The sequence below is a fragment of the Micropterus dolomieu genome, linkage group LG05, assembly GCF_021292245.1.
Source record: "Micropterus dolomieu isolate WLL.071019.BEF.003 ecotype Adirondacks linkage group LG05, ASM2129224v1, whole genome shotgun sequence".
Lineage (NCBI taxonomy): Eukaryota > Metazoa > Chordata > Actinopteri > Centrarchiformes > Centrarchidae > Micropterus > Micropterus dolomieu.
Genome location: NC_060154.1, coordinates 7418364 through 7444763, shown reverse-complemented (window position 1 = coordinate 7444763; position 26400 = coordinate 7418364). Strand labels below are relative to the sequence as shown.

General features: G+C 39.1%; 1 protein-coding gene and 1 long non-coding RNA gene across 4 annotated transcripts in view; both read right to left on the bottom strand.

The window, feature by feature from the left end:
* Positions 1 to 7: 7 nt before the first annotated feature.
* Positions 8 to 5802, bottom strand: LOC123970904. Its single transcript, XR_006825092.1, has 2 exons — positions 5762 to 5802; positions 8 to 1694 (listed from the first exon to the last, which is right to left on the bottom strand). It is a non-coding gene; the product is annotated as an uncharacterized LOC123970904 (long non-coding RNA).
* A 264-nt stretch (positions 5803 to 6066) lies between these two features.
* The window catches only part of lrp8 (low density lipoprotein receptor-related protein 8, apolipoprotein e receptor), a 193019-nt gene continuing 172685 nt past the window's right edge, over positions 6067 to 26400 (bottom strand). Inside the window, exons 14-19 of one of the 3 annotated variants that reach the window (XM_046049284.1) lie at positions 21473 to 21614; positions 18849 to 19001; positions 16110 to 16481; positions 12571 to 12639; positions 9256 to 9428; positions 6067 to 7205 (exon numbers count right to left, since the gene is read on the bottom strand). In XM_046049284.1, the coding sequence (XP_045905240.1) occupies positions 7167 to 7205; positions 9256 to 9428; positions 12571 to 12639; positions 16110 to 16481; positions 18849 to 19001; positions 21473 to 21614 (948 nt within the window). In that variant the 3' untranslated portion in view covers positions 6067 to 7166. Of the gene's footprint in view, positions 7206 to 7990; positions 9447 to 12570; positions 12640 to 16109; positions 16482 to 18848; positions 19002 to 21472; positions 21615 to 26400 lie in introns of those variants that run through there. The other 2 variants (XM_046049283.1, XM_046049282.1) reach the window with 2 other exon arrangements.

Genomic DNA, 26400 nt, shown 5'->3' with positions numbered 1-26400 from the left:
GGTTGGACAGTTTTTATAAATTTAATATATCAATATATAGAGATATTTATCAACAGCTTGATTTCATAGAAACGTGAGTGAGACCATTTTGGCATACAGTACAGATATTCCATGTAAGTACAGAAGTTACTAAATTTTTAACTCCCCCCACCCTGCGCTCACCATCCCGGCTGTTAACCCCCCCGCCCTCCTGCAGACACATAACACAGAAAAACAGAAAGAGTAAAAGTATACAGGAGCACAAAACAAGGCACCAATAAATTAAAATGATAACCTCTTTTTTTTTTTTTTAAATCACACAACAACAAAATCTATTAAACAGAATTAAATACAGTATGAACACTAAAAATCTGCAATGCTGTTATGCAAAAAAACAGACCGAACAGACAGGAGAAAAAGTAAAATAAAAACACTTTGGCAGATTATTAATTTTTAGTTACAATCAAGTAGTAAATAAATCCAGTGCGCTTGTGTACAAATAAATTCATATATAGTCTACACTCCTTTTCCCCCCCAGAGGTTTATGTACATCTTTTTTTACAGATACATTTAAAACATTATCAAAAAGTTTTTGCTGTATGAAAACTTATTTACAAGTCACGATTCAAAACCATTGGACTGTACCATTGGACCACCCCACCTTTTATTTCCTCCCTTCCTAAGAACATTATCTCTTTACACAGTGCAGAAGGCTTCTTGAAAAGTTTTGTGCAACAAACAGCGTAAAAAAATGCCTGTCATATGGCTGTGGAATGGACAGAGCCCCGAATGGTTTTTGAAATTTCCTTGCAGGCAATGACACATCAGCAACATTTTGAGAAAAACGTAAGTAGACATGCAGGTTCTGCAAAAAAAATTGGAGCCAATAGTTTCTTATATTTGCAGTGAAATGTCCAAATCTGTGACAATACTCAAAATGTTGCCCATGTATAGCATCATGCCAACCCCAAAAAAGATTTACACACACAGATTTCACAACTTCCCCATTGCTGTCTTCTTCCCCCAACCATTATTTTCCATGACTGTTAGAAAAATGTAGGCGACTGAACACTGCCCTTCAAGTAATCAAACATCAAGAAGATCAAATGTGAAACTGAGAACAGATTGGCGAGGGGAGGGGGAGAGCGAGAGAGCAACAACTACAACTCACAGACTAACAGTCCAAAAAACACATGATAATAAGAGGAACCAGTTGGTGAAGGAAAGTCACTGGGTCAAGTACAATACCATACAGTCAATGAGGGCTCCTTCAACAATCCAAAACTGTAGCTGGTTGGGGGGTGGCGGTGTGGGGGGCTGCTTCTCCTCGCTGAGCATGCTTGTTCACCTGTTTGCTGGTTCATCATAGAGAGTTTTTTCTTTTCAGCTTTAGGGGTTTCCTTGTTTATTTCTGGGCTTCCAGGTTATTTCCTCCAGTGTTTTTGCCATTCTTCCAGTGTGTGTGTCTGTCTACCCAAAGACTGACAGCGCTTTCCAAAGGAAAGATATTACGATGAAGATGGGAGGGCAAGAGAATGAGAGTGCACAGAGACAGCAGTGCTGAATTCAGTAGTGTAACAAACACAGAAAGACCCCACAGCTGGCATTACTTTTGATGCAGTGCATGAGGATGTGAAGTGGTGGAAAGATGTAGGCGATGCATTCAGTTAAAGCAGCAGGGGTCAGATACTCTGCTCAGAAAAGACTGGAAGTAACTATTGGAACAGCGCAGAGAGGAAGGAAGGACAAGTGTCAGGACAGTTAAAATCAGGGAGCACAAATCAGGAACACTATAGCTACGGCATACTGTAGAATGTTATTACGTAGAATTAGTTATTACAGCGCTGGAATTTGCTATGAGTTAATAATGTTAACACCTTTCCCATAAAATAAACATGTCATGAGTGGTTTGACCTATTATGATAGTAACCTGCCTAGTATGCTTTAGGAAATGTTAGGAATACCCCGATGCTTTAGGAAAATTTGACTTTTAACAAAAAGCAGTATATTTAGTTGTATATGTATCCAAAGTGTATGTTTAGATCTAGAACCAGGAATGTGTTGCACCAGCTGTTTGTAAATCCATTATTAAGTTTGTGTGTACTGTCCTTCCAAAGTTCTTAGCTACTGCAGTTTATCTAGTCATTTAGTAAATTGGGTTTCACCATTAAAACTTGAGGAATGTCTTAACTAGTAAAGATTTAAGTAATGTGTAGATCCATTTCTCGGAAACATCTGTAGTAAGCAAACACAATCAACTAAGCAAATAGGAAGTCACTGCAGTAAAGCAAAACCAAAAATAACTGTTACAGGGGGTAGAGGCTGACATTGTTTTTGAGAATTGTGTGGGTCACGGGATTCCTGTGGGATTCCCACGGGATAGGAGTCAATGTCACTATTCATCATGGGGATGAGACGTGATAGAAAAAAAATGTGAGAATACAGAAGTATTTTTATGGGAGAAGGATGGGACATGAGTGAAAATCCACTCCCATGTCACCGTCCAATAAAGAGATATATTAAACTTTTAAAATATAAAATATTCCTCTCCACTTACGTTACAACTTGGCTAAGTTTGAACTTGCAAATTGTTGGTGCAACCAGCTCCAACTCTTCAGTGTAAGAACCTAAATATAACATGGGTACACCTGAAATTGTAGACTGCCACACAATAAGCTACATTTTTTTGCATTTAAATAGTAAATTTCTGGTTGGTTAAAAAAACTTTGTGCAATATATCATGTTGCACGTGCAACAATGCAGCAACTACTGGGTTAACACTGAAAGACTTCAAGTAAATAATTTACAAAAAACTGACCTGGAGTGACAAACACACGTACCTATTCAACTTCATGCCTGTATTACAATAACTGAATTACTGAGCATATGTACATAAACACATACTTCATTATTCTTTGACCTCTTCAACATGAGGCAGAGTGCTCAACTTGATCCTTATAACTGCAGCATGTTGTTTATGGAGCTAACTGGTAGTAAAACTATGATTATGCTGCCATTAGGGCATTGATTAGAACCTAAATGATTGCTGAAAATATGAATCAAGAATGCCTAAAAAGCATACTGTCGAAGCATGTCCTCTACTACGACTTCAATTACTTATTACAAAAGTCCCTTTCTGCACTTTTTCAATGTCCTTCAGTGGAGACGGCTTCTCTCAAGGGGGCACGAAGTGGACTAGCCAATCTGTCTTCACAGTGTAGCAATAATAACTTTTCTCCAATGCCACGCTAAGTCACCTCAATAAATAAGCAATTTATTCTCCTAACTGCAAACCCTCAGTATGGAACTCCATTAGACCTGCAGCAAACATGGACATGAAGGAAATGACGTGGAGTGTAGAGCTGGCTAAGCCCAGGGTTCAGTCCAGCAGTAGGTTTGGTATTTATTTATTCCTAATAAATTCACAAAGATATCTGACCTGTGGCAGTTTTCTTGGCATCTTACATCATTTTCATCTTTCCTTTAGGACTCAGATACAGGTTGTTGTTTTTTTAAATAATAGGAAATTGTGAGCATTCATAACAATTCCCATGGCATTCTACCCTCTGATAATATTAAAAAATTTCCTCAGTTACAAAAGTTATACAAAAATGCAGCTGTGTTAATTTAAACTGTTTGATACAAAACCAAACACAGCAGGAAACTAACAAACCAGTCCAGGATCATGCTGAGCTGAGTCACAGTCTTCCCCACCATGTAATACATTTTATTTTCCTTCATCTGTGCAAGGTTAAGATGAAGGAAGAAGGCCTCCCCCTTGTGCTCAATCCTCCTTCGTTAGATAGACATAGGGGAGTGAATTGCTGGAGAGGACTATAATTTACCTGTCCTGTACAAATCCCCTGCTGTGCATCATAAACTGAGAGAAGAGTGCCATCCTTTTGAGGGAGGCGAGTGAAGTGAGAGAGTCAGAAATCTAGCAAAATAAATGTCCAAGCCAGGTTTGTGCTTCTTCCAAGCACAAACCTGCTCACATACAGTTTAGTCCAAATCTTGGCAGTGATTTCTGCCTACCTTTGTCTTTGTCTTGTTTCTTTCTTTCTCCCATGTGGTTAACCCAGCATCAGCACTGAGTAAACCTTTCCAGGAAACAGTGAGACCCAAGAATAACTACCATTAATCAACTGTTTTGATACACTCACTGTCTGTATAGTTAGATGAATACATATACTGGGCCTATATTGGAAGACTGATTTCATTCTATACTTATTTTGCTTGGTATTCAGTCATATATCAAGTTTATGAAAAGACTGAGGATGTGACAAACAAAAGCACTTCTATGTTAGCTGAAATGCAACATTATTAAAAATTTTTATTCTAAGAATGGAAGACCAGTGTTGTGTGTATAGTTTGGACAATGTAAAGCACCTCTATATTATTAGATGCATTATAATTGTGCTTAACGCCTTCAAAATGTCCTTTATTGACACAAAATGACGTACAGAATACAAATAATTTGCCATAACTACTTGTAACTGCTATCATGTTAACTTGTTATGACGGCTTCTAGTAATTCACCATTACTACACATTGTGAGCAATTACTGCGATAGTCACTGGGCATGAATTCCATCTGATTCAATGGGCTGGAAGCATGTTTGTGGCAAGTCAATGGAAGATCAGCTCTTTACACTGGTTTATTCGTTTCTTCTATTTCCAGCTTTCAAATCAAATCAGTGCTTGGCTCAGTCATTCTCTGCGTATTACTCATCTGCTCATATAAAACAGGGCCACTAACAATCACACTAAACAGTCAGTGACAGAAGAAGGTTATTATTTCCAAATGTGGGCTCTTTGTGTAAAGCAACTCATCTTGAAAACACAGCCACATTGTTAAAAAGGGGACTAAAGATGGAGAAGTTATCATGCTTTGAAACACCAAAAGCAGTGCTAATTTCTGTGTTGTGCAGGGGTTGAGGGGCTATATGTAAGTTTTTGATTTTAATAAATAAAATTTTCATTGCTTTATTGTCAGTGGGCTCAAAACTCACTTAGAAATGAAGCACACACCTGTTTTCTCCGTTGCTTGCATCAGCCACTATTCTGCTTTTAATGTGAGGTCTTCGAGTCGGATTCAGCTCTGTTTGCGCTCCCGAGCCTCTCTCGTACTACAGCGACAACACTAATGTTATCCGGTGCAAAGTTGTATCACTTTCCACATTACTTCACCAACTAACGCGACCCATGTTACTATCCTGTGTACCACTGTTAATTTAGCCGGCAAGAAAGGATGTAACGGTAAAAAGCAAATGTGGAGCGATTTGTTTACTAACGTTAGCCTATAGCAATGCAGCCAGGAGCAGCCAGCTAACGCTACATTAGCTCGCTACATTGCCGCTGTTTGCTTCGTAATGTTCAATTTAGATTTTATTGTCCTTTACCGATACTCAGGTACACAGCTTCTCCACCTAATCACTCACATAATATATAACACAGAGGAAGAGCCATCCACTAAAACTAATTACAGTAAAGTTACTTACTGCGGTCTAACTGTTATAAAGTGTAACACAATCTCGTAATAATATTCAGTCCAGCTCACTACCTGTTTCATTATCATCCAATACTTTTAGCTGTGCTGACATTGCTGAGCCTCCGGTGACAGATACACAGATAGTAAAGTTAGTTACTGAAAGCAGCAGGCGAGATATCGATGTAGCACGTTGGCTAAATGCAGTCACTGTGCCATTATAATGTAACGAGCATAGATTAGTTCAACATCAAGCTGATAAAAACATTACTGTAACGTTGCAGTGGGAGTTTACCTGAGTTTCCACCATGTTGTGTGAAGCAGTCTCCCTGCCTGTCTATAGCCACTGTCACTCTGCCTTTTTTTGGGAGTACTGTGCCAATATGCCGGTGTCTCGCTCCGCTGAATGAAAGGTACGGCGCCAGTGTTCATCTACCTCTGAGACGGGAACGTTGAAGTAACAGAGCCTGAACACATCTGTGTGAAAAGCCACAGCCTGCATGTAGGTGTTTCTGCGTTTATTGCAGGATTTCTGTATGAAAGCGGTTTGTGTTTTGGATTATGCTCGCTCATGAGTTCAAGCGAGCATGTGTACGAGCACACGCCTGCTTGCAATCTTAAAACCTCAACGCTAGTGGCCGCTGAATACTCCATAATGCCCCTTTAAAGCACCATTTTTATATATCAAGAAGGAAGGTGTTTTGTAAAACTCTGTACACATGTGTAAATCCTAACACTCACCGCAAATGAACAAACAATCCCAAGTTCATTATCGACTTTAGGCATACCTCTGATACCAGGAGAGAGGATTACCCATAATCCTTTGCTTTTTCTGCCCTGCTGCTTTTTGCCTTGAGGCACTATCCTCCCGTGGCACAAATCCTCCTATTCCCCTCAAAAAAGCACCCTCCCTTACTCTTTCACACCGAAATCACCTCCAAACACACAGACAACCCCGTCATTTATTTCTCTCTCCTTTCCCCTTGGCTATATTTAGTTTTGCCTGCCTACATACAATATGTCATAGGGTGAATCTGAGTCTGAGAGAATGACACTTCACATCTGTTTTTAAAAAAAAAAAAGCTGTCTTGTCTACTCGAGATGTAAAGGGAACTATGAAGAAAAAAAACGTCCTTGCTTCCTACTGAATACCCTTGCAAACTTGAACAAATCTGCCTTTAGTACTGTACACTGACAGACATGCTGAATACATAATTACAACAGCAAACACATACAAATAAATAAAAAGTCATAAAATGAGGAATTAAAAATAATGCATTCCAGCCTTTTCCCCTTGTACGGTGGCCAAACAGCCTTCTATTTACAATGTACACCGAAAGCCAAATGAGGTTAGTTTGAACAAAATCATCAAGCAGCATTTTACACACCACTACAGCTAACAAGAGGCAGAGAGAAGAGAGGAGTGGAGCAGAAACTATTGATAAACTAGCACTAAGGGCAGTAGTAGTGGCTAGTAGTGGTAGTAGTGTTACTCCAGGGGAGAAAGTAAGAGAGGAAGGGGGGTATACAAGATGTACATGTCATCCCTGCTCCTTAAAAGGGGAGACAAAATGAGGACTCCTTCTCTTTCTTGTCTGCGTTGTTTTGACCTCAGTGGTGTAGAGGCTGTGGTGAGAGGAGGGGCCAGAATGGGTATTGGGGGGGGCAGGGGGATGCGGATGGCGGGATGCATTCCCCCCTCAGGGATAGCCATCATCCTCCAGACTGAGTGCCACGCGCTGCAAACAGCAGATAAAAAGACTGTTACCACAGTAGGCTGGTAAAGGAGGAAGAAAGAGAGAGAGAGAAAGTGAAATGAGATAGAAAACAGAAAAAGAAAAATCAGCATGGTGGACAGGGAACAAAGAAAGAAATCAGGAAAAAATCAGAGAGAATCAGAGATTCAAGTCTAGATGGCACCTTGAAAAGCAACTGCGAATCATACAGAATCCATTCTCCTGCCACTTCTTTTCTTCTTATACTCCTCACTTCTCTCTCCTCTCCCTGACCTTCATGTTCTCCTCTTTCCAATCCCCCCAGTTCATTCCCTCCTTCTCTGGTTGCTCCTATGTGAGGAATGCAGGATGCTTGCCTACGGCTGCAAATGTCTGGCCCAAATAATGCCAATCTGATTTCTCTGTCTGTCTGAGTTGCCACATTACCACGAAAGGAAAGGAGAGAAAAGAAGAGGACAGGAGAGGAAGAAAACAAGTGAAAAAATTCAAGACAAAAAGAATATTTGTACAGATGTAAATAATAAAACTGGGAGACAAGAGAGAGGGAGCATAGTTCCCTCTCTTCAACCCTTCTCTGAGGGTGGTTGTTAATTCGACCTTGAATCTTAATATGACCCAGTCGTGCACCTGTTTTGTGTGTGTGTGTGTGTGTGTGTGTGTGTGTGTGTGTGTGTGTGTGTATCTCCAGCCTGTCATCATGCCAATGATACCCAGAATTCTTTCCCTCCTTTCCCTCTAGAGCGACACAAAGAAATCTGTGTTACCATGCCAACCAATCAAAGCGCTAGACTCCCACTCCCCCATAATCCTTTTTGGCTGACGTTCCCTGCTGGCTTTCCGAATTCCTTAAACAACAAATATATACAATAAATGTACAAGTGTCGTGATGACACACTACCTATACATTTAAGTGCATCTCAGTGCCAATCGCAGCTTGCAGTGTTTAAGGAGTTTGTAGAAAATGTAGCTTCTTGCCCAAAAAGTGATTCTCAAAAATGCATCTGCATCAAGATAGAATGAGAAAATCTATTTTCGATTGTCCTTGGTTTTGATTTGTGCTCCCCATTTTATCCTTCATGTCTTATTTACACTGTAACGAAAACATAAAGTCCACACAAGGGCAATGTCATGTTACTATCCCCTCAAAATCTAATTTATTTGCACAATGGTCCTAGTCCCGTGCTCTGCTGTCCTTTCAGAGTCAGAGTGCTGAGGTGACTATAAAGCTGGTCCTCTTTTTTCCTGAAAAGCTATCTCCGCACTAGAATTATTTTTGTTCTACTAACAGAGGCCATTTCAGAGGACCCACATCATGCATCTATCTTTCATATTTACTGCATCACGACAGCAGTAATTATTTAAGCCTCAGTGGCACTCAAATGTCTGGATGACCCTTTGTTATAATTTTTAGCAGCAAACAAAGAAATGTCCACAAAATTCCTCTTTGACGTGAATGCTACCTTGTGGCACATATTTTCTCTTGTCTAGTGATCATGTTAAAATAATTTTAACTTTCGTATCAGCTGCTTCTGTAAACAAAGTGTCTGTGTAAGATGTTTTGTCAGGAAATGGTCTCATAAGAAACGTGTTTTCCATTAACAGGACAAACACAACAACCAGAAAAACACAAAAAAAACACAATGTACAAATAAATGGGATGGTAGGTTGGTAACGAGGACATGATGTTGATAAATGTACTGTATGAATATGGTCATGAAGGTGAAATAAATGTGAACATGATCTACCGGTGAAGGGCTTATGTGTCTGTATGATTGGTGCTTTCAGTGATTACTGGAAAATTGACGTGAGAATGTGGGCGTGTGCAAGCCTGTTCTCTCTTTCCACCAGGCCTACATGTACAACAAACAGCCTTTTCCAAACCCCTGCGTATATTACTATATCTCAAATATTCAAAACTCCTTCCTTTCCTCTGCAGCTTCTCTCATTTGCCGCTGGTTAGCATCGGTGCCCCTGAATACCAGTGAGAGTTGCTGTCTGTGACGCCGCCCCCTAGAGGAAGCGCTATGAATGGCTGACTGTGGCTGCCACTCACTGCTGGGTACACGTGACCGATGGACTCGCTGTGTCGCCCGATGTGGATTTCGTCATCGTCATCCTCTGTAGTTTTGCGGTAAACAGGGTTGTCGAAGTTCATGCTCTTGGTGTTCTTGCGCCGCCAGTTGCGCCAAACCAGGTATCCGCCGGTGCAGAGTAATCCAATGACCACTGTGGCAAGGATAGGGACTGCATGTGTTTAACACACACACAACAACAACACACGGCGGGAGCGTTAACACAGCCCAGGGGACACAGAGCGGCGCTTTAAGCACTCATACACACAAACTCACCTCGCACAACCTTCCTTCATGTACTGAGGGCTCATTATTTTCTTATTTTCGTTTTCAAAATCATACATGATCTAATGTATACCTGTAGGGGGGGGGGGTTTGTAGGAGTTTTTGTTTGTAATAACATTAATCCCCATAAAGTACTTAAACAGCTTGTTTGTGGTTCTCCTTCATGGATGTATAATGAGACCTGGATAGACCGCTCAGTCTTTTTACCTGGATAGGCGTCTCAATTTTACCCGTGGCCACTCACAGTATTGCAGCGACAAATCCCCCTGGGCCCACCATTATAAAAGAGACGTCTGTAAAACTGTTGAAAGGACACCTCAAACTGCAAACAAGGTCAATTATGACTCTTTCTTTTTGATTTTTTTTATGAAACTCGCAGACCTATGCGCCAGGCGAGCAATTCTCATTGGACTGAATAGGCATCTTTGGGTCCGGTATCCAGTTCAAATATTACATCCATGTTCTCTTCACAATCCAATATGCAAATAAATGCTCAACTGTGCTTGCCACCATAGGACTTTATTTACTGTAGCTAAACTGCATAGTAGAGCAAAGCATGACATTTCTGGATGCATGAGGACAAAACATCCTTGTAAAAAAGTGTTTTAAATTGAGGGTGGTGAAACAAAGACAACCTCTGCTAATATTAAAACACAGCAAAAGTCATATGTTTAATATGTGTGGCTGTTTAGGCATTCATCTAATGCAAAATAATACCACAAAACTAGGGGGAAACCCTGTATATCAGTACATATATTTATATAAAAATAACTAAAATTTAAAACCTGAAAACATTGAGCCTTCATACAAACATACAGAGGTATGTATATATATATATATATATATATATATACACACACACACACACACACACACACACTATTACATTCCTTCTCAGTCTCAATCTACACAAAAACAAACATGAATGCACATTCACAATTTGCAACAATGAATGCCTGCATGCACCATCACACACATACAGTAAATCCAAGACCCACCCACCCACCCACACACACACAAACACAAATACATGAATAAACAAAGACTGAACCACACATACTTCTCTATTAAATCTTGCAACATTCAGGTCCTGAAGCCAATGATTAGGGTTTTGTTAAAAAAAAAGCCCAGCAAGGTTGCTTATCCTTTTGCTACATTTGGGCTATAATTTATAATTTTGCACACTATTCAACACTATCTGCAGACTGCCTGACTCTAGTGTTTTTGGATGGGGTTAAGAGAGCAGAATGGACAGGGGAAGAAGAGGAGGGAAGGACAGAGAGAAAGTGCCTTGGAGGATTTGAGATAAGCCCTGTCTCTCTTCTCTCATTACCATATTAGCATGGCTGCCTAGCTGCCCTGTAGGACCTGTGTGTGTATAGTGCATGTATGAGTTATGTGTGTAGAGGACCATACACCCAAACAAGAGGTGTGTCCATGAGGTAAAGTGTGTGTGTGTGGGGTGTGTTTTTGTGAGTATATGCCCATGTCCATAGATGCGTCTGCATCCCTTGTGGAAGCCCAATCTAATTGCTCTTTTGTTGGATAGGCACTTGAGGTCCCTGTGTGACAGGACTGGAAACCCCAGATACTGCTTTGTTCTTCTCCAAATGCTCACTGGTTTAAAAAACATCAGCTTTTGTCTCGTTTAGAAAATTTCACTCCAATTAGAGAGCAGCATAACAGCCTGACTTTGGCTAAATACTGATAATGATTGTACGGCTGTTTCCCCTTGTGGTGCCGTGGATGGGCATAGCGCATTAGTGGATGTGAGCGGAGAACTAGGGTGCAGAAATCTGGCCCTTGTGGACCTCCAACAATAATTAATGTTTCAAAGCTATCCAAAAAATGCAGAATGGGGGGATTTATGACTCCAATGAATGGCAGAAGGACAAAATGAAAGATGGAGTTGAAAGGGTTAACAGTCTCAGGGGTTGTTTTAATGAGCTGATATCTCAATTGTTGATAATGAAAAGTGAAAAAAATTGCTTGATGACGCTTTTGAGCTCCCATAATTTATCACAGTATTCAATATTAGGGATGAAAGAGATCTCAATTAGCGACATATGCTGCTACTATAAGGTCATTTGCACATTCAGCTGATTTCCCAGTTAGGTTATGCATGAAAGCATTAAATATTTCCATAAAATTTGATTTCCCTTTTAATCAAAGCTAATAGAATAGATTAACTTTACTAAGCTGGTTTGATTGTAATAACTTGCGTTCTCTTTGGATGCCTACCTAATATTATATTTATTGTATGGAAGTATGGCCTAATAGTGTTTTTTTTTTTTTACCCTGTACGGACAATAATGTTATTTCCCAGGTCAAAATGTCCACTGCCCCACTGCCCAAAACACAGTTTTATCTCATTAAGCCCCGTTTCAGTCCATTGATATTTCCTCCTATCAAAATCGGATTCCAGCAGCTGTGTAACCCACTCTTGGTCCACTGGGTCAGAGAAATAGGTCAGAGCATTGGATTGATTGCAGTGTGAGCAATACTGCATGAACATCAGCTTAATGTTATAACAGCTGGTCAAATGTGATGACAAAACATGAACTGAATTTCCCATTTGCTCAAATCTCATTAATAATGACATAATGTGCACATTGCAAAGGCTTGGCCATCGCTGACTGACAAGCTTACTGGCCCATAATGGCTTTTTCTAGCCGTAGGCCAGGAGGCTATTGATGGATAATACCACAGCTCAGTACATTTTCTCAATTACTAAACTATTATTTCGTACAAAAACATTACTGCTGAGCCTGACGTAGGGCTGGTATGTTCAAATATACTCATTTTAATCAGTCAGGTGTACAGACACTAAAAACCCAGTCTCACACACACACACACGCGCAAGTACACACATATGAAGATGAACGCATACAATACCATATCCACACACAACATGCAGGACTTAAGCAACAAGCAGAGATGGACAAGCAAGGAGGGAGAAGCAGGCGGGCAGAAAGCAAAGGTAACACAGCGAGAAAATCAAGAGTACTCACCAATAGGAATGACTATCCCTAGAACAGCTACTGTGATGTTGTTACCTATGAGGTAGTGATCACTCGCAGCTAAGATAAACAGAGAGAGAGAGAGAGAGAATAGAGAAAGAATAATAAAAAGTAAGCAAAAAGTTTTGTTCCATAACACCGTCCCCGAAGGGCTTGCTAGAGAGAAACACAAGTTTGAAGCATCATGCTGGAAAAACACATTTGCATAATATATGGGCGGAGAATCCATCTGATTTCACTTTCACTTTTTTTTTTTAACAGAATGTGTAAGTGAAATGTGGATGAATCATATCAAGGTACCATATAAATGCAATGAGATGCGTTTTAATACAAGAGAAGACAAATGTAATTCCAGGAAATAATGCATCAGAATTTGTACAAAAACTAATTTTGATTTAGGAAGCAATGCATATTTCAATAGAGGTGTGAAACATGGTGGATACTCCAGGTGCCCTTGAAAGTGAAATTAAACGCATGACCTTGTGTTGCAAGTCATTCTTTTGCAATACAGTGTACATTTATTCTAGACATTTGTATTGGTATCCTTGCTCCCCTTCAACTCTCACCCCAACAGGTCGGTGTGGAGCTTGACATTAATCCTGCTCCCAATCCTCCTATTAGCAGCAGACTAGCCATTAACCAAAGTGTGATCAGATGGCTATAATGAAGTCTAGTGAGGAAGATTAACAGAACAGATCACAGCGTTGGCCCTGCATACTGATTGGCTCATTCTAGAAATAGACTGTAATTGTATGCAGGAAAAGGCACAGATGGGAGGTGGCGGGTAGGACATACAATTAAGACATATCTTCTCTCAGAAATGTAGTCATATAGAGGATGAGCTGCCTTTCGATAAATGCACGCACACACACATATTCAGACAAAGACTTGCTGTAATAGAGGCACAGCAGGTGATGACTTAAGAGTGAGCACTGAAGCGTCTGAGTCCTGAGTCAGCAGAAGTGAATTTGGCTTTTCTTCAGTATGAGCGATGTCCAATGGGCCCTAAGTCTCTAAAAAGCGGATTTATAGAATCTTATTTAAGCAGCAGTTATGAAAGAAGCAGTCCTGGAAAGTGACGACAATGAGAAAGAGAAAGGAAGAAAAAAAGGCAAAATTATTGCTAGAGGGATTTAAAGTTAAAAAAGAATCTGCTGTTGCCTCCATGAAAACCTGCCTATTTATATCCCTATATTTAACCTTTAAATATAACCCTCCATAACCAATCATAATGTGTAGGTTACCTATAGTATATACAGTAAATAGTTTTAAAGTCAACATGTAGGACTTCTAATATTATCTGCTGCTATTAACTGTTAGCCATACCTTGATGGAAGATTTGAATGGTCATGAATGTCTTACAACTGTATTTAATTTCAAATGTCATTTTTGCCCTCAAAAATGAATAGCCTTATGGTGGCCTCCAAAGAGTATGGATTTCTTTACTTCTTCTTCACAATATTCACATGTCCATGCATTGAAATGATGTTTGCTTGCTCATTTCTCTAGTTAAACTGCCCATTAAAAGATCCACATACTTAAAATGTAAGCAATAGGGGACAAAATCCACAGTCCTTGTTTTGTGTAAAAATGGCTCCAAAGTTTATGTGAAGCTAATATGGGGTGTGAGCAGAGTTTATCAAATTAAACTACAGTCTTCCCAACAGAATCATCTCTTTTTGCTTCTACAGACAGTGTTTTCATGCTGAGCTGCAGTGGATGGATTTGAATACAAACAGGGAATTTGGTAACAAAAAACTATACTCACTTGATTTGTCTAATTCAGACTGTCGAAGCCTCATAAGGACTTCAGATAAAGTTTGGAAAGTATTTTTGCACAGAATAAAAACTCTGGATTTCGCCACCATTCTTTATTTAAAGTGTATTAAGATGGGATCTCTTCAGGGCCAGTATGAACAGGAGGAATAATTACAGCAAGCTAAACCTATTTTAATGTTCATATGGGCACCTGACTATTGTTTTAAGACTGACTTGAAAAATTTGAACCTATTCTTTTAACAGCAAGACAGCTAGGTTTAGTCATTGAAATATTGATGACTAATTACTGGCATCAAGAGTGGAGGTTCAAATTTGAGCTTAAATGCTTATAAGCTTTGTGTACCAGCTGTGTGTTTATATGTTATTCCTGAAACTCCTGGTTCTTCCTCGCTCCATTATGTCAGCCACAGCGCTGCACATGTGTAGCAGCTGATGCAGGTAAACTTGACAGTGTGCGCTGAGTTGAAAATTATAACACATGGCCTGTGGGTTTGGAGACGCGTCTTGTTCATGCCCCATTTTCTCATCCGTGTCTGCTCCACCTCTCATCTGGAGCACTTGTGTTGTGGTGAGGAGGCTGACAACTTCAGAGACTAGAGGAAACATGTTCTTGCTTCTTAGTAACTAAAAAACCCAGGCCCCCAAAGTGATGAGACTAGTTGTAGCAGCCATTCTGTTTTATTCCCAGAAAATCACTTCTTCTTCTTCGCCTCTACCATCCTCCCTGTTCAATTGCTGGACTGTCATGTTCCTTTTTGTGCTCTGTTCATTCTTTACCCTCAATAGCCTCTTTATTGTCTCTCACATTGTTTTACTGTTTGTCTTCTGCTTTGGTCTAAAAAGGGTGATGCAGTAGCATTGGAGCTAGTTGAAAGTATAAACAAATGCACACATCCACAACACCAAATATCATCCAATAAGTCTGTAATTAAAAAAACAACTTATTTAGATGATGTTCTACTGTTATAAGGAACAAATTACTTGAGGATAATTGCAGTTTGACAGTTACCACTATGTCATGTTAATGTCTCTACAGTATGTAGCAAAGACCACAAAAATTCAAAGTAGAAAACACTGATTTTTGCAACAAAAATCACACCATAGCATGGTTTATAAATTTTGCTTTGCAGTGCTATCAAGGATTATTCTCTGCTTCCAAATACAATTTAAGTTTAGCATGGCTTTGTTAATCATTGTTACTGCTGTTATATTCTGCTGTCATTGTTTGTCTGGGCAACAAACTGCGAAGCAGTATTTTTTTCTTTGCCAGTTGAACTTGATTGGTACGAGAACAGAGAATGCTGCCAGTTTTAAAGAGCAAGTGTGAATGAAAGAGGGGATGAGAGAGAAAGACAAATAGAGTGACAGAGGCTGTCAGAAAGTGAGGAAGACTAATGATGAGAGGTTGCAGGTGAGGATGGAGGGGACTGTCGTTTGTTAGTTCTTACAGCTCTGTTGGAGTGAGCGTGCATGAAAGACAGAATAGGAGAAAGAGAAAGAGGACAGAAGAATACAGTAGATAGACAGATGGTCAAACAAAGAGACGGAGGAGAGGAGAAGCCAGAGAGCAGAGGGAAACTGATGTAAGTAGTGGTTTTCAACTCCCTTCTGCTTTAATGGCAGGTGGTAGCGGTAGTGATGGAAGTGGAGCACTACACTCACAGAAGAACACACACAATATACATACACTCACTTCACACAAACTTACATTCCTATGCACAAATGCACACCCTGCTCACCATGATCCTTACCTCTGTGGGAGAGGTTGGCGTTGCTCTCTCTCTGAATGCTGTTGGGGGCCACTGGGCCCAATAGGGGCGTGTGTGTGTAAGTGGACGTCTGACTTGTGCTGCTGAAACTAGTCGTTTCTGTACTTGTGGCAGCGGGGGTCCGAGGCTGCTCTGTAGAGGTGCTCCTGGGGGTCTGGGGAGGAGCCGGTGTCGTCAGGCGTCTGGTTGTGGGCCTGAGTGTTGTAACAGCAGTAGTGCTTGTGGTCGTGGTGGTAGGGGTAGTTGTGCTGGGGCTAATAGTTGTGCTAGTTGTTGTAGTGCTTGTTGTAGTGGCTGTGGTGGTGGTGGTGGGGGTGGTTGGAGCAGCAGTTGTTGTGGTTGTTCTGGGTCGAACTGCACAAGAGAAACAGTCAATGAGGATAGTTATTAGCACTTAGGATTTTACTTATATGCTTACAGCTGGGAAGTATGTCAACAACAAGATTTTTGGCTGTGTGCATCAATATACAGCACGTACTGGGAAATGAAAAGATTATAAAATGCTCCCAACTCCCCAGACTTTTAAATAGAGCTCGGTGATAAAGGTAAAAATAATGCAAAATCATTTTTACTTTAAGGTAATTAAACTGATGTTCAAAGCACTCAAATGCATTCCGCTGTTACGCATTACATAGACCAAACTCTTGATCTTACTTAATCTAAGAATCATACAGACATTCAGAACACTATTCTATGCCGTGATTCTGTTGGAGAAGCAATATAATAATAACAGATATAATGTCTATATGGCGGCTAGCTCATGCTAACTGGCATCTTTTTATCACTTCCATCTCTCTCTGGTCACTTATTTGTGTCTCAATATAGCATATTAACACTTATGGACAGGTTCTGTTTTTGTTAACGGACAACCAAATGAGAGTATTAAAAAAAATTCAAATACATTTCTTTTACACATAAAAACGGCGGCAGCCGTAACACAAGATTTTTTGTTTTGGTCGCTGCAAAACTGACAAGGCCTTGCTCCAAAATAGACAGAGACATTAAGCAGAGAGCAAGAGGAACTCAGGGTAAGGGGCTGTTTTATCAACATTAATAAGTGCTCAGCAAAAAATAATTGTACTGCATTAGGAAGTCCAAAAATTTTGAGTGCAAATGTTCCATCTCTCTCCCTCTCTGCACGCTCAATGGCCTTTAAACTTAAACTTTATTTGTCCCCGTAGGGCAATTGGTTCTGCAGCAAGACATAGGACAGACACAGATGCAAGACCGAAATAGATAAATACTAAATGTTAAAGGCTCTGGTTGTACAACAGAGAATTGAGAAGATAGATAGATAGGCCTAAGTGCTAAAGAATAAGGTGCTCCATTTCTGAAAATAAATAAAATAAATAAATAGGCCTCCAATTCGACAGCCATATTTTAAAAAGAAACATCTGACAATGTTCATCATAAAAACAATATAGCAATAATAGACTGCAACACAGGGGAACATTTCATAACAACCACCATCACTTCAACAACATCATCAACGTCAGTACTATACATGTTATAACAACCCCATCACTATTTAATTATTAGTCTATCTACTTCTCCGGACTGAGTTTAGAAAAGAGATGGCAGTCGGAACGAATGAGTGCCTGTATCTATTGCTCTTTACTGGGGGTAATCTGAACCGAGAACCAGAAGGTAAGATCTGAAACTCCAAATGAAGGGGGTGGGAGCTATCAGAAATAACTGTTGTTCCCTGTCCAGTCGATTCTCTGAATGGTAGTCTACATACATCATCTTTCTTTCTCCCTTTTCTCTGTGTCAGCTCCTTACTCCTCACTTGTGCAAACATGAATTGCTAAACAGACTGGGTTTATTAAGGATAACAACATAACAATTGGGACATTTGTTAGTGGTGACTGCAGAGGCTGGGGACTGGCTGAGTGGTGAAATAAGGTCAGTGAAATAATGGAGGTGTGCTGGCAAGCTGGGAGAATCCATGACCCACTTCCCAAGACAGTGTACAGTAAGCACAGGTGTCGAATTTTCTGAAAGAGTTGGCTTTTGAATAAGTCGTGATTAAAATAATAATACTTGAACATTTTGCATTAGTGAATGCTGATACTGGTAAACAGTGGATTTGGATAAAATTTGCAATAGTCAATAGAGTATTTTGTTACGATTTAAGACAAATATTAATGGGTATGAATATAAATCCTTTATTTAAGAGTAAGAGTGGACAAATTCCCCACTAGCAATAATATAATTGTCATATTAATATTGTTTATGTATTTTATATATTGTATTTAATATATTTAGCATTTACTGTATATATTTTACTGACAATTCTAAATAGATTCAGTGAATCTTCTCAAATGTTACATTTACACACATCTAGCTGTGCTGAGAGAAGAACCTAAATCAAACTTGACATGACAAGATTCAAGTTATTCTACTTGACCGAAAAATAACCTTTTAGTATTTCCTTCAACCTATAATGGTAAGGGGAATGTTTCCCATAGCCATGCCTGCATATGTTACCAATATAATGAACATTTTTTAAGATATGTATAAATAGTTAATTATGAGATGGACTCTTTTTAGAAGAGTTGAGAGAGTTAAACCAATTTATTATCTTTATGGCCTTGTACTCCATCATGTCATTATGATTACAGCGATGTAGACTTCATGTGACGTTCCTTGGCACAATCTCTCTTTAATTAAGTGTGCGCCTGGACTCTGATTTATTAGTTCAGAGTGTGACCGACTTACCTATAGCACAGCGTCTCATGTCTGGTCCCAGCTCCATGCCATCAGGGCAGGCACAGGTGTACTTGGGAGAGTGGTCTGTGATCTGGGGGGCCTTCAGACAGAGGTATTCACAGCCGCCATTAGGCAGACTGCCCGTGTTACAGGTGTCTGGGGCTTGGGGGAAACATGAAGAAATTAATTAAAACGGGTATGTATAAATTTGAATTTATACATTTCCTTTATACATAAATTAAATAAAATCCAATATTATTCTGCTTTACATATTTTTAAATCTCGCAGCTCCACTGAAAACTCTTAATTAAACTTAAACTTTTAATAACAACATTTATAAATATTTGGTGCTTTTTCCAAATGTTTGGTAAATTGAAATCTCATGTCAATGCCAAAAAGGTTTACATGTACTGTAGACAAGAATATTTAACAGGAAAAGGCTTTTACGAATTGAAGACAGAGACCCAGTTCTGTGTCTCAGTCAGCATCAAATTAATTGTGAATTAACTTCAGGTTGGTCTTACTATTGACTATTTTTTGAAAAGAAATCCAAAAAGCAAAAAAACTAAGCCCCTGTACAAAAGCGATGTGAACGTGAATTCAAGAGCAAAACGCTTTTTTACATTACATTTGTCACATTTCAAGACTTTTGAAAATGATCAATTTAGACTGTACATCATTACTGTAGTGTGCCTGTAGTGGTAATACTGGACCCTAAATGTAGAAACATCAAGGCAGAGCACAGGGTTTTGAACATTTTTAGCCCAGGATCAGAGTTGTAGATGATCAGCCAAAAATTTTTTTACTGCTTATTACCTATTAACCTTATTGTGTTTTCTAGTCCAATGAAAAGATGCTTAGGTTAGGACAGGGTGTCTAAACTATTTTATTTTATTTTTTTAAATCTCTGCACTCAAATTAAAAATTTACATGCAGATTTCTAACCCGAGACTCAGACTAAAAAAATATTGCTGCTCTTGTCATGTGGGGAAGCACCAGAATTAGGTCAGGTTGCGGTCGATCCTGCCTCCTGACTTGTGCATAGTTTTAGAGAGCAGCACATCGGGGGAATCATCTGCCATCAGGGGAAGTAGCAATATACACACAATGAGATTTTAGTAAGCTGGAATACATTTGTCCTTGGTGTAGAGCATCTCAGCATAACAAGTACGTAATATGAACATCTGTCTAAATGAAATTATTCAAATCTCCAAATATCTTCAGTACCTGCTTTCCATGTTAAGAATAAATTAAACTCTTTGGGTAAAAGGAAGTATTTTAAAAGCCATGACACATTATGACAACACAATGAAATTATATGATGGGGGAAGAAAAGGGCAGAAGGGCGGACGAGGGAGGAGAGAAGTGGAGAGGAAAGAAGTGAAAGAACAGAAAGGGAGAGAACAGGAGGCAATAGGAAAATAAATAAAAAAAGATGAGAAGGAAGGATGTAAGGAGAGACAGCAGAGGAAAAGGAAGTGGAAGACAAGAGAGAGAATGAGTTGAAATTTAGCAAAATGATGTTGTTCTAAAGTTGAAATATCTCCCTAGGTCTAGAATAAGAACTAAAACATGGAACTTAGGCTTAGAAGCACTGCTGGATGGACATAAAATAAAAAGACAAAAATTAAAAAAGCACAACAAAGAGAGGACAGTAAGAGATGCTCTTTTGAGGAAGACATGTTGAATTGTTTTGGGCCATATTTCAGCGATGTATTGTGACAACCAATATTATAATAAGTGATGATCTTCTCTTTTGTTTTTTTTAGATTAGTGTATTTTCTGAAGGGAAAAAAATTATATTGAAAAGCAAGAGAGAAAGGGGCATCTAGAGTTCATTCAATATGTCTTAATTTAACCAAGTTAGGCGTGGTTATTTTATGACTTGCTTTTGCTGGCATTTTGGAAAAAACGAGTTTAATTCTGTGATACCTCTTTGAGCAGAACTCTTGATTTATTAATGAGAGAATACAATTAGCTCCCTACTGGCACTTAGACAAGACTGCTCTTCGCTCTGAGTGAGGGGAGAAAGCAAAGCATGAAAACACAGAATCACACAAGCAAATTGCTTACACACAACACAAACAGACACATTAACTAGCGCAAGCACACACACAGACAAGCACACACACACACACACCTCGGGAAAATACCACATCACAGCACATCATTGCACAGCACATACATCAAACTTATCGCACACACATTGGGTTGTATGTTTATTGTTTCAGTCAGTTTTAATAAGTCATGTGGTCTACACATAGATAATTCAAGGTTTTGTAATGTGGGAGTGCAATGTTGAACAGATTTTCTTTTGTTATGTTATGGTTTGTTGTTTGGGTCTGCACTTAGATCAAGTAATCATTATAACCAACTGACCAACACTGAGCAAAGATTATGTGATGTTCCAAACTCTATGTGCCAATGGGAATAGAACAAGGAGCAAGCAACCGTTATCAGAGCCCATGAAGCCCAATTTGCAATGCAAGCCCTTCACCTGTAGCTCCTCACCTAATCAACTCTTTGTGGCTGCTTTGTATTTTACCATACTGCTTGAAATAAAAAAAACAGTAAAAATGCCCATGTCATATCATAGTTCCCAAGTTACACAGCATTTTTCCTGAATGTCTTACCCTTGGGCTGCCTCTGTTCATGAAACACCACAAGATCCAGGGGGTTGTTGAGGTGCTCTGCTACCTTTGCCACATCATGTCCCGTCAATCGGTTTGCACTATATATTGCTTCGTCCTCCAGGTCTGTCCAATATATGCGATCCTGGATAGAGAGAGTTAAAAATGCATAAATACATTCTAGCTGCTGAATGCCTCACCCTCTTTAATAAATGTTAAAGAATAAACAATAGTTTAAAAAAACAAACAAAACAGATGTAATATCCATTTATGTCTATGTTGTGTCTTAAACTTATTGTTCATCTAAGCCAAGTTTTAATTGTTGTGCACTATTTGGGATGATGAACACAACACTGTTTTTATTTTTCACACTAAATATAAGTATGTTTTTCCCATATTCAATCATGTCTTTGTGTTGTACATGTATTAAAACTCCTACATGCTACCATGTCATATCCAAAGTGAACGTTTAATATCTAAATGCAATTCAGTCATTTAGAATAAATGTAATTTAATTAGTAAGTATGGTAAACAGCAACCAAGGTATATATGATCATCCTAACAATGTCTGTTGATTAAACTCTCATGCACTTAAAGCTACCCTAACCCTGGGTGAAAACACTAATTGCCCCACGTTACCAGAAGTCCAGATCTCTACTCATCAATTTCTTCAGTGAGAGAATTTGATTATTTTTAGGTTTGTGGATTTACAATTTATTTGGCAGGAAAGACTCATTTCAAGAAGATGCTTTTTGCCTGGGGTAACTTTAATTTAAATTTTTAATTGAAGGCCTATGAGAAATGACAGGTTTGAAGGCTAAACCATAATTTATTGAAGTAAGGTTAAACGCACTGCATTTTAATTTAGAAGAGGTTTAAACAGACCCGATAAGTTATATTGTAATGGGGAGTGTGCTGTTTTAAATGTATCCTCTGGCACTTTGAGCATCCAACACTCAATTCTGACAATCAATGCTGAGCAAATAATACTTTGGCAATATTCTTTGTCAAAATGTAGTACTGCTCCTTGCATGAGAAATGTCTATATAATTAGTAATTAAAGATAGTGAAGTGATAAAGGTTGTCTTGATGAAAACAAACTTCTCACAGCTTTAAAAAACTGCTATGGCATTTCAACTATTTAAAAAAGTGGAGGTGATATTTGCATTTTTAGTCATCATTATTATTTCTTTTGAACAAATTTAATGAGACAGAAGATGTTTGGCAGCTTTTGGAGATGGTTTACACTGGCGTCAAAATATCTTGCCTCCTCAGTGCACAATGGATAAACAAAAACAAGTGTTTACCATAACAACATATTTTTTACTCTGCAAAGAGGCTGTCCTCAGCCCGTGTAAATTGTTGTAAAAGCTTAAAGCAACTCGAGTTTATGCTCAGTGCCAAAGCAAGTAGTAGCAAGAAAGTAGTGAGACTTTTGGCCCAACATATAATGTATTTGTAGCATTAAATCACTCAGCTCTTCCAGACTTTCCAGCTGGCACTGGACCAAATTAGGATGATAAAAAGACTAATTTCAGAGGGATTGTGATGCTCAGAATAATGAATTGACAGCTTTACTGCTGCTCCTTCTCCAATGATTGTCTATGGGAAAAGTGCTTTTTGGGCCGACATGCGTCACGTGATAAAGACAGAGCCTGCAATATCCTGTGCAGCAACTATGCCAAAAAACGATCCCTACTCCTCTTGTGGAGTTAAGTAGTAAACAACTCTGTGCTTCTGTTTCTGCAGGCATTAAAAACAGCATGACTGGCTCTTGCCATTGTTGTCATGAAGGTGGTATCACAAAACAATCATATGGGTCCTCTTTGGAGGACATATGTAGCAGGACCTGCTGGAGCTAATGCAATAATCTGGCAAAACAGCCACAACAAGACTTGAAAACATGATATCCATGGTGAAGACTGGCCTAATACCTCTAACAGAACACTTTTCTGTTTCTTCCTATCATAAAAGTCCCTTGTGTAAAGTGTCGTAAAATAAATTAATAATAAATAAATACTGCAAGCCCTGACCTGTGAGATAACTCTCTCAGCTTCTTTCTTGATTGCTCTTCCTCTCTATAATAACTCCTCACAATTCCCTTTGGTGATACCACAGGATAACAGGATATGCTGCATAAGTGCTTACGGTACTTGGTTTCCATGGCAACCACAGACTGCTCTAGCCACATATCAATTAAGAAAAACACAAAATATTATAGCTAGAGAACACACAGAGGCGTTGAGATCATAGGATGTTTAAAAAAACAAGACACTTCAAGAGATGACTGTGAGAGACGAAACAGTTATGATGGTTCCTAAAAGCATTTTTTTCATTAGGCTGAGGTTATGTTTACGGTTGTATCGTCTTTTTAAAGGGCAAGGGGTGTGTGTATATAACTATATATTTGTGTATGTCTGTGCGTGGTTCAGTCACAGCTGTAATCCATGCTTTCTATTTGAGCTGAGTTATCTGTGGACTTAATCTCACCTTGTCCTCCTCCATCTTTTACTGAGCTCTCTATCGCTCCCTCTCCCCGTCACTCAGATTCATATAACCTTTACTCATATAACAGTAGTGCTGAAACAATGAAAGAGAAATATCAGCCATGTTGATAAAACAATACTCAAATCTAGAATTCTACCTCTCCCTTTGCCTTTCTGTCTCTGTGGATGTCTTTCACTGTCTGTGTCAGTCTCCACATCTGGTTTTCTCTTTGAATTTCTCCACTGTCAAACAATCTGCCACTTTTTTCTCACCTTGAAAGCTTCAAACAGCAACGCAGACCAAAGCAGGCCAATGCTCTTTATTGTAGAATCAATATGAATAAATTAAATGACTGTGTCAAATGATAGGCTAGAATACATGGCATTGCATCACTTCAGCCAGGGCTGTATGTGGTTGTCAAGGGGATGGGATACATCTAAATGGATATGGAGCCTTTAAACAGTCAAGGGGAGAACAGCGCTTGATGATTTTATGTTCATGTAGACACATGATGATTTTGTCCCAGAAGAACCTTCTTTTTGACTGACACATCTGCCTGATGAGCTTTTGGTGCCTCCTGCATGTCATGCTAGATACCACAAATAAAAGTTCAAACAAAGCCAACCCACTCAACTTTTGAAGTCTTTGATATTTTGGGATTTGATTTGTAGTCTTTGTTGTATCAACCCAAGTTATGAAAAAACTAATGTAGACTTGTTGTTAAACCTGTGTAGGAATCAAACAATATAAAGAGAAATTTTGTGTTAATCTCCACTAAGCTGCAGAAGAGTATTAAAGCCTGGTACACCCACTATCTGGAGTGTGGGTGTGGGTGTGGACAGACAGGGCTTGACTGACATTTTCCCTGCTATTCTGTTAAAACTAACTGATCACTGCGTGACTGATAAATCCAAGAATGTGCTTTCTGTATTGGTGAGAGCACCAACCAGTTATGGCTGACTTTGACACTGTTTACAGTCTATGATCACTCATGCTCAATGTTTCTTTTTTTTAATTTTAAATCTCAGTCAGACTTTTGTCAGACATTGTGTCCTTTTTTGTTTCTGGGTGCTAGGCATCTTCTTTACACTGAAGGCAGATATGACCATACTTAAAAAATAAAAGCATGGATGATGGAGGTCCAGGATTTGAAATGGTGAAATTTTGAAATCAATTAATTAAAGGGGATTTTATTTGACCCCCTCGGTCAGAGGAAAAGCTATTCCACAAAATAGCAATGATTTGCAGACAGTTATGAGACAGGAGTAGATGGTACAGGAACATCTTTTAAATAAACAGAGTGAACACATTGTTAACCATTCCTAACCGTTAGCTCGCCGACTACAGCAGTTCACCAAGTAACACCGCGAGTAGTCACTACATCACCAAACTTAGGGGCCCACCTATTTATACAAGCACATGTCACTTTGTGGTGTGACCGCCACTTTAATCTTGTTGAACCTGTAAGGGACGTACAATCGTAGTTTGATGAGTTCATGTAATTGCCAGCGTAGCTCTGGCCACCTTCAACCTGAGCAAAGGTCTAATCATATAGATTAAATTAAAATACCTGTATGGGTGTGCAGGACCTCTGAAACCTGTTTAAATCCTCCTACAATGTTGAGTTCATGGCAAAAGCACGATTACGTGCTTAAGCACCATTATTTACTTTCCTCCTGACTGGGTTTGTTTCCACTGTCTTTTTCAATCAATCAACACCCCCCGCCTCTGCTTCTTCTTCCCAAACTCATCTCATCTTCTCTATCCCCTCTAGTCAAACAAAGAGGGGATAAAATTTAATGCAATGATACTAAAGCAAGAGGAAGAGAAAACATTACTCTCTGCATGCCTCTGCGATATACATTTCCTCAGGGCTTGGAATCTAGGCAGGGGGTGGACACTGACTGCAAAAGTTTGTATGTCTGTGTCTTTTCATGTGTTTGTTTGGTGGTGGTGTGTCAGACTTTCGTGCCTTTCTTATGCAGTGTTAAGAAACATAAGTACATCAATATGAAACTTAAGTTTGCAGATGATATGCTCAAGTGGAAAGACAAACATTTGTTATGTCTCACTCACACAATTGTGAAACCTCATATCTCTCACATGCTCAAAAGAGCTATTGTATATGTATGTATACAGGTGCTGGTCATATAATTAGAATATCATCAAAAAGTTGATTTATTTCAGTAATTCCATTCAAAAAGTGAAACTTGTATAATGTATACATTCATTCCACACAGACTGATATATTTCAAGTGTTCATTCCTTTTAATTTTGATGATTATAACTGACAACTAATGAAAACCCCAAAATCAGGATCTCAGAAAATTAGTATATTGTGAAAAAGTTCAATATTGAAGACACCTGGTGCCACACTCTAATCAGCTAATTAACTCAAATCACCTGCAAAGGCCTTTAAATGGTCTCTCAGTCTAGTTCTGTAG